This window comes from Helicoverpa armigera, chromosome 13, assembly GCF_030705265.1.
Source record: "Helicoverpa armigera isolate CAAS_96S chromosome 13, ASM3070526v1, whole genome shotgun sequence".
NCBI lineage: Eukaryota > Metazoa > Arthropoda > Insecta > Lepidoptera > Noctuidae > Helicoverpa > Helicoverpa armigera.
In genome coordinates this window covers 2,865,320-2,874,827 of record NC_087132.1, presented here as the reverse complement: position 1 = coordinate 2,874,827, position 9,508 = coordinate 2,865,320, and the positions used below count along the sequence as shown (strand labels likewise).

The 9,508-nt window shown below is 36.0% G+C and overlaps 1 protein-coding gene across 1 annotated transcript; it reads right to left on the bottom strand.

Moving 5' to 3' along the window:
- Positions 1-2,000: 2,000 nt before the first annotated feature.
- Positions 2,001-8,049, bottom strand: LOC110384429 (uncharacterized). Its single transcript, XM_021345711.3, has 9 exons — positions 7,718-8,049; positions 7,337-7,483; positions 6,623-6,775; positions 6,068-6,230; positions 5,424-5,659; positions 4,904-5,021; positions 4,302-4,495; positions 3,781-3,910; positions 2,001-2,410 (listed from the first exon to the last, which is right to left on the bottom strand). Exons 1-9 carry the CDS (start codon positions 7,856-7,858, stop codon positions 2,043-2,045), a joined length of 1,650 nt encoding a protein of 549 aa, XP_021201386.3. The 5' UTR covers positions 7,859-8,049; the 3' UTR covers positions 2,001-2,042.
- Positions 8,050-9,508: the final 1,459 nt, after the last annotated feature.

Sequence of the window (9,508 nt, the reverse complement as noted above, 5' to 3'; positions counted from 1 at the left end):
CACTGAAAAGCAAAAAAAACTTTTCTTAGGTGCATCGGCCTAGAAGTCAGTGTCTAATGGATGTAACTAAGTTTATTTCGCCACCGACTTCTAGGCCGATGCACCTAAGAATAGTTATTTGTTATACAAGAGTGCAAAGTTGCTTTTTAACCGCGGGCTCAATTTTAATAACTCTCAATAAAAACGGCTTTTGTGCTCAGATATCAAAGAGTAAAACTACTATTTCCGAGATGGTGGGATGAAAAAGTTTTTTTTTGCTTTTCAGTTTTTTTGGGAGTCGGTTTTATTTTTTTGTAAAAAGTTTTTTATTTTTAGCTTTTCAGTGACAAGCATAGTTGTCACTATCCGTATGTCATATCCGCAGTGGAAAGTTCTCATCAATACGAACAATATAAGCCCAAACACGAGGTAGTTTACATATTCAATTGTCAAGTTCCCTCGACCTTCGCTGGTCTCCGTCATCAGGTCAGCTTCAAACCTTCCCTGTTGCATAGTGTTATCAGACATACGCCTTAGTGTCAAGCTTTTACCCTACGTATGCCTACAATTTTCGAAAGTTGCCCTCGATTTCTCAGGGTTTTCATCATCAGATCCTGACCTGGTGACTATGGGACCACCTGGGAGGTAAACAATATCAAACAAAAAAAAAATTTGCAAATCGGTTCAGGCATCTCCGAGTAATCGGTGAACATACATAAAAAAAAAAAAAAGAGATCCCGACGAATTGAGAACCTCCTCCTTTTTGGGAAGTCGGTTAAAAAAGGGTCTTAACAAATAATACTTTAGTTCAGTAAGCTGTTCAATAAAATAAACCACTCTATTTTAATTCGTCCAGGATTTTCTTTGTGAACTCGATATCCCGCATAACAATGTTGCGGTAGTAAAACTTGTGCCCATCCATCGCTCTAGATTCGAAAGAGGAAAGACGTAAAAGAATGGAAACGAGATTTTTTGACGATGGAAGACGACTCGCATTTTATAACAGCGAAATAGTAGTGCTAGATAAAATGTTACGTACCTGAATACAAAGTTGTTATGAGGACTTTAGACTATTTAAATGAACTCCGATTTATACTGTCGCTGTGTACCTACCTACCTCTGTATAGCTACTCGCTACTTCTTCTATATACTCGGTTACATACCGTCTATGTACAGTCTCAGTCACAATAGTTCTCATCCCAAACACAACAAACCAACATTTCACGAAGATATCGCATTTTTTTGGTCAGAGACAGTCAAAGGAAGGAAGCCGACCCCAACATAGTTGGGAAAAAGGCTCGGAGGAGGATGAGACAGTCAAAGGATGGATGTGAGCCATGATTCTGATATAAGATATAACTTGTTACTCACAACACTCCTAAAATGATGATTTGGTCTAATTTGAGGATATCAGACAAATTATTTATAAATAAAACTACCTAACACTCCACTTACGCTTATATCTATCGTCATTGCCATCTGGTGGAAATTACAGGTATTCAGCACTTGGAAATGGCTTAGTAATACACACACCACAGATTACTATAGGTATGGTAATACTCCTTCCTGCTATGATGACGTTGGATCATTGGGAAATCCGACATTATTTAATCAACAGGTGTTTTTGATAGTATCCGCTAATCTCAGGTCCGGTTATATTTTTTTTACTTTGAGTTGTAGCTTGGAGAATTTGTTAGTGACAATCCATGGACTGCGTGAGTGTGCAGGGGATGAAGTCTGTTTAGTCGGTCAAAATAAATATTCCTTTAGATTGGCCACATATCAGTGTGACGGCGGTAAGCTCGCTTGACAGCGAAATGTCTGCTTTTTTTATGTTGCCAATGTAAAGTATTATATATCTAAAGAGCGATACATAAAGCTCATATTTTAATTATGTGGCATGAAGGTTCAGAGGCATGAACTAATGTATGGACAGCCCACTTGGCTCAGTAGAAATGGACTGACACACGTCAACGAAATTACGTTGCACTTTAATTGGCAGGTAAATTAAAACAACACCATCAAAATGTAATAATTTATGTATAATAATAATAAAGTAAAGCTTACAACAAAACTGCTCCAAATATTGGAAACGGCTCACTAGACTTGTTGAGTTTATACCTAAACCTATTGAGTAGACCGCTCGCGACTACAACACCTTTATACTGGGTACTAGACACATAATTCGTCACTGGAGTCCTCACTGGCTGTCTTATTATCGTCCGACAACTTTTAATTTTGATTCTTATGCACTTATCACTTTTAAAGTTGGTTGGTTCGAAGACGTTTTCCCTGTGGGTGCCGTTTCTTAAAGCTGTGGTGGTGGGGATGAGGCGGAGTTTCGGTCGCTTCATGACCGGCCGAATGGGGGTGTATGTGAATTCTTCGTCAGCCGTCCGCTCTGGTGATGTGTCCGTTTTTGTGACTTTGTCTGCAACAAATTGTTGGATTTAATAAAAAAGTTAAAGAGCCTGGGTATTGAAGGTTTTGATAAATTGTCCTTTGTCGAACTGAAGTTTTTCCATACGCTAACTAAAGATAAATATCCCACCCAAAACAAAAATGTGAAAGACTGCCAAGTTCGATGAAATGGGAATACTTCGCCTATAAAAGAAGTGAGATCTGAATAAGTACCAAGTTCCATACACATACCTCAGTTAAAAATAGTTACTTTTTAATGATGTTACTTGGCAAGTTTTCACACACCTTGTCATAAACCTACTAAACGCAATGAATCAAGTATTTAATTTTCTATTAAAACTTGCCAAGTAACATCATTAAAAAATAACTATTTTTAACTAAGGTATGTGTATGGAACTTGGTACTTATTCAGATCTCACTTCTTTTATAGGCGAAGTATTCCCATTTCATCGAACTTGGCAGTCTTTCACATTTTTGTTTTGGGTGGGATTTCATTTATTTTTGTAAGGTTGTTTATTTTATTGTTTTCTTATTATTAAGTTTTGAATATGCACTATGCTTCTTACAAAGAAATAAACTAGATTAACTAAATGGCCTAGATTTACCAACTGACTGACATGACATGTCATCATATATTATGTTCGTGGATCAAAGTTACACATTCGTTATTTTCGAAAGTGACTCACACTTGGCCGTTTTCAGATTTTTACTTTACTTTGACTAAATACAAACCTTTGTAACGAATTTCAGATCGGTACGACCATTCGAAGATATATTATATAAATATAGATAAATTTAGTTCGTTTTAGTTCCCTAGGGGTATAAATACCTTCATTATTTTGAAACCGACTCACACTTGGCCATTTTCAGATTTTTTCCTTTACCTTGACATAAAGACCTACCTCCATGCCAAATTTCAAGTCAATACGACCATTGGAAGTGGTCTAGGTTTTTGATGAGTGAGTCAGTCAGTGAGTGTATAGTAAAAATAGCGATTTTCTGACGTCAATATCTCAAGACCTACAATAGGTATATTAATGAAATTTTGTATTTTAGATAAGTGAGGGGGTCTCAACAGATACTAGAAATTTGATATGCGTAAATAAAATAGATTTTGAGTTATAGGGGGGTCGAATTTGGCCCGAAATGGTTCGTGTAATATAACCCACGGCCGGTGTGTCGCTTTTTTTGCTCGAACTTGGCGGACACACTGCCGTGTGTCTAGATTCGTATAAAAAAACCAGCGTAATTTCACTTAATTTAATAATTTAGGATTTCCAAGTAAATATTGAACTACGCATTTTTTTAACTATACACTGTTTGGGCTATTACTATTTTTAGGCCCCTTGAGCCTCAGAATCTGTGAAACCATTTTCTTACCTGTGTAAGAGAATATCATCCGCCTCGGCAGTAAGGAGTCGCCGAGCATCTCATACAGCGTGTAGTCTGTCGTCACATAGTCTTCCAGGTATGTAGTGGGTTCAGATCTGAGTAGACAGCTCGACACGTCCTGGAGAAAAAAATATCGTGATAAACTTTATTGGCGCATTTAGGAACATTTCGTTATTGACTGTCAGTAAAATTAGCCCTAATATAAGAAGAGTGTAGGATTTACTCTCTTTCTTAGTTATCTGAAGATCTTTTTTTATGGCAGGATATTTTTGGAACAACTGAATACACTCGACTAATTTTGTAACAAGCTTCTCGCGCTATGAGTGGTGCGTGGTAAGAAGTGTCAGTCTTTTACTGACTAAAAACCACCAACTTCTCTTCTCGTGTCCTTAGCGTACCAGGGCCGCGGTAAGTATCGAAAAACTTACTTCCAACCTTATTCAAAAGACCATAAAGACGAAATCACCAACCAAACTCATCCTCAAAATAACAGCACTATATCTACTCACAAGTATAGTTTCCCTAAGATCAGTCTGCAGATGGTTCCGCCGGGGCGCGTGCAGGCAGTCGTCGATGTGGTCGAGGTGGTCGGCCAGGCACTCCACCAGCGCGCGGCGCCCGAGCGCCATCACGCACTTGATCATCGGCGCTGTTAAGCGTTCCTTGCTGCCTTGTGCTAGGTAGTCGAAGAGGATGCCTTTGCCTGGAAAACAAAATAAACAATTCAGGAACTTTAAAGGAAATGTAATTTTGAACCTTATTGCTAAGAAATAGCAAATCTATTGGCAAAGAGTGTAGTAGTTAAATAGGGTTTTTTTGCAATATTAGTAATTGAGGTTCTGTCCCGGCGATTAGTAGCTGGAATTTTTAGACCCAAGTGCAGCAAAAACATACCGTTAGGTTAAAATGATATGATATCAACATTCAATTTACAAAGTAAACAATTATTTTAAGAAAAAAGCAGATGTTTATCCTGTCGGTGAAGTTGGGCTTTGTTCGCTCACTGTATAACTCTTAACAGCGTTTAACTTTTACTCTGAAGTGCAAACACTTCCCCTAATAATATTCAGTTAGTAAAGTTAATTCGTCAATTAACCATGTTAAATCTCACCTATCGTAATAAACGAAGGCCATGTCCTTGTGATTTTAGTGAGTATTGCGACCATCTTCTCCGCGAGTGATCCATTGCCAAGTATATTAGATACCATCACTGGAAATAATCTCTGGAACTGAAATAACAATAATTGCATTATTATTCATGTAGTTATTAATATTGTATTACCACTTGTAGGTACTTAAGACGAATGGAATTAAGACTAATAATGTAGTTTTGTTTGACGTGCAAAACTAATGAAAAGATTGTCGATATTAGTACTTGCAACAAATAAAAGTGATTTTATTATAAAAACTGTAGTTCTCCATTTAGAATAGGATTATAAATAGATATTATAAAAAAATTATAATTGTACAAAAACTTTCTCAAATTTTTTTGTTTCGCGTTTTAATAGTGCAGCAAAGAATAAGAGAATAAAAAGATTCCAAAACAAAGAATTTAGAACCTTCTAATTTTACAAAGGCCTGTCAAAAGTTACATACATACAACTTTGTTAATTAATCAAATGAAAACTCACCTGTTGCTGTATATTAGTATCCAAACTACAAGGATTAGAACACAGCGCATCCACCATATCCAACACATTAGACTGCAGAGGTTTCTTGGCCGGCACGTTCAGAGCGTTCAAGTTGTCATCATTCAGAACGAGGACGGCCAAGTTGAACAGGTTGGGGAATATTGGTCCGATGCGAGTGTTCGTCGTCAAATCTTCTACTGCAAGCTCTTTTGGTTTTTTACGGAGGTTTAATATGGCTGGAAAAGGGATATTTTTTTAATGATAATTATGTTAAAACTATCGAGAATGAAAGGGATACCCCAGGGCTGGGAAATATCTTTTTTTTTTGTTTGGATCTTTTAAGACTCTCAAAGCTTTAGATTTGCCTTCGCCTAGCATAGAAGCTGGCAATTTTAGTTTGAAATACGACACAAAGAAATTATAATAAAATTGTGTATTAATCTTAAGTACAGTATTTTATGAATAACTATTTAATGTTACTTAAGCCATCCCTTAGTGAAGGATTTGTATGGCATTCCGACACTAAGGAGTGACTTAAGTAATCATTAAATGTCTCTGAGTGGGGAGGTAAGTTTTTCCACGGATTTAATCCCTGCCTTTCTTTTTGAAAGGATTTTTTTTCTATAAATTCATCTCAAACTTACCTCTTGCAACTTTGGTATAATAGTTCTGCAGATTGACGCTAATATTACTGCTATTATTGAGACTCTTGTCGTCTGTGATCCATTCCACTGACACTGTAGCTACAGAGCTGTACACATAGCTCTGTGGTGTCAGCGCAAATTCCGTTACATTCACTAAGTTGTCCTGCAATGTGAGAGAAACATATATATATAAATGAAAATTTTTTTTGCTAGGATTTTTGTAAGGTTTTGGTGTAAAAAGTTTATTCCTGTGTCAATAATTCCGTAATACAATATGTGAAAAGCTCTGTTAATGTAATATCTATCTATGCTATAACGATACTTGAAAGTATTTCAGACATTAAGGACTTGTTCATATGTGTTTGAAGACACATTTTTATTCATGTTGTATACCATATTGTGCAAATACGTGCAAATTGATATTCTATCGTCTTCTAATTGCTGGCATAGAAGCCGTTATCATTGAACTTATAGCTATCAAAAAACCTGTTTTCTTTCTACTCAAAGGGCCAATAATGGTTATAAAAATATGGCAGGTTAACTGATTTAACTTACAAGTGGTACACAAAGCTTCTCTTCACCCAGCGTAGCATACTGTGTGACACAGGAGCCGACCACCGGGCTGGTGTCAGACAACATGAGCACTGAGTTCACGTCCCAGCTGTCTACCGTCGTCTTCTTCATCATCTCACTGTGTAGAGCTAAGGTCTGGAAGAAATAAAATTAATAATGGGTACTGTGTGCAACTGGAATTACAGTTGTTGTGCACCAATTTTAAAATTCTCTGAGCCTTTTTCCCAACTATGTTGGGGTTGGCTTCCAGTCTCTTGTCTTAATTAGATAAGTCATAAATTGTCAACTGGTGCCAAAATATATCTATAGAAGTTCAGAATGTTGCTTTCAAATAGACTTTGACTTTCAAGAGACTTTTTATGCTTGCTAGTAAGCTTCATCATTTATGAAAATGAAATAATAATTTATTTTAGATAATTTCCTGCAGTCCCAATATACCCTCCATATATACAGAAATACGCATTTGAGAGTTATTTCAATGACTAAGGGTATTGAACGATCTAACAGTTGTGAAGATTTTCAATAAAGTTCATTTGTTTATCAGCCTTGAGAAAGTGTGCTGATCAATGACCTTGTCTACTTAAGACCTTGGCCCAGTAGTGGGCATAAAAATAGAATACATACATAATATTCTTTATAAGATTAAGTTAAAAATAATGTAACTATGTAGATGTTTATCTATAGTTTAACACTTACACTAATAGTCTGCCTAAGTTTGTAGCTGACATCCTCAGCCAGGTTTGTGATGGCCTCCGTATTGACCTCATGGCCAGCCTGCTCGGCCATGCAGACCACAGAGTCGGGGCTGATGCCCGCGAACTTGCCTTGTGATGAGCTTCCATCCTAGGAAAAAAATATTCAATTTTTAACGAATTTTTGAAAGTAGGTGTATTTGTGGCTTTTATAGGTGGTTTTGCGTATTTGTCAATGCTTTTTTAAATTTTGTCGATTTTTTTAGCACTTTCCTACGAGGTTCTAAAACTGAGATTGGACCTCTTTATGCGCTGAGGGAATATAGGCGCCAAGTGAAAATCCCACAAATTATTGTGTATAACCTCAACGATATAAATGTTTTACCTTTTCATTGAGCGGAGGAGTGTCGCACTGACTGGAGCCTCCTGATTCTGATGCTACAGACTTGTTTCTATCACGTTCTCTGCTGCTATTCGACTTTTTCGAGTGACTTTTAGTACTCGAAAGTGAGTTAGACATTTTCATTTGTAACGACCACCTTGAAATACTCACAACATGATATATTAGGTTAATGATTTACATATAATTCCGGCTAAATTGTGCCTGTTATAAAATAAGCAATCACGTAAGTAAACAATTCTTCAAACAAATTGATAAAGAACGGTAACAAGAAATGCGAAGCGCTAACTCTATTTCCCCGAAACTGACAGACGGTTGACACGCTTCACATTTTGACAGTGACAATCAGCAGCAGTGGTAGCATTTCGTCCCAAAAACTACCCAAAACGGTATCTGAAGCATACAGCAAGAGGAGAGCAACCTCAATTGACAGCAATTTTATGCAGATCTCGGTTTCATTTTTATTTCAACTTTACAGCTTACCATTGTTTTTTCAGTTGATTTTAAACTCACTCACATCTACAGAATTACTGGAGCGAAACGTATGTTGGGTCTGAATCCAATCCGGCAATACAACTGTTTCTTGGAACCTTGCTTTGTACCGACCATTCTGAAGAATCTCACCCACTGACAATAAACGGTTTGTTGATCTCCTAAATCCTCGTCTAGGTCTTTGTTGTAAGCTTGACCGATTAGGTTTTTATTTAAAGAATAATATCTAACTATACAGGGAAGAAAAAGTGAAATAATACAACAGGTTCATTTCATATTTTTGTCTATATTCTCATAAGTAAAAAGAGCATGTGGACATAATTGGGTAGGTAACGTCTTTCAATATTAGAAGACGTAATGATCCAAAATAAATTAGCAATGTAGTTTGCTGAAGGCACACAATTCCAGGTTTTGCGAGTTAACAACCACAACAACCCTATTATAATATAATTAAGTTCTCTCATTTCTATGTACATACAAACGATTTATATCTCTCGACAAACTATCATGTTTATCATTATATTACAATATTTACTCTCGTAATCTTCCTGTACAAAGGATTATTGCAATTTTTAGATATCAACTAAATTTAAATAAATGAACATCGCGATAAAATATTATTACCAATCATTACGTACTTACTTAATCCTATCTTTTACAAATATTGGCATAAAATAAAAAAAATATCTATGTTCACATGAGGCACGTTACGATTATCTTTAATTATGTCAACAATACATAACAATTAAGTTCATTTTACTTAAAAATTATGAATAAAATAAATCTGACATAAAAATATTATACTTTAATGTACCATCTCTTACATTACAAAAATATTTCAAAACATGGCAAGTTTACATGTAACACTAGAGCAAGCGCCGTAGTCTCGGCGACGGGATGTCAACGGTATAATCATCATATTTTTACACAAGTTCCTGCAGAACCAATATAATTGGGTACTTGACACCAACAAGCAACCTATGAGTATTTTAAATTGAGTTAGATTATATCTTGGCCGATTAAACATAAATTCTAAGGACATTTGATAAAAATAAGTAAAATAAGTTGGCTGTATTGCCATATGTACAGGAGAATCGGTTGACAAATCATAAAAAGTATTTTTAATGTTTGATGATTATTTTGATTGCTGTTGGTTTCATCTATCCGATTGCCTTTCTTTCCTAAAACCGTTCATTCCCAGAATAATATCATTTGGACACGGATTATTTTAGAAATGGAACAATAAATAAATTGTAAATCGCATGACAGTCATCCATTGTTAAC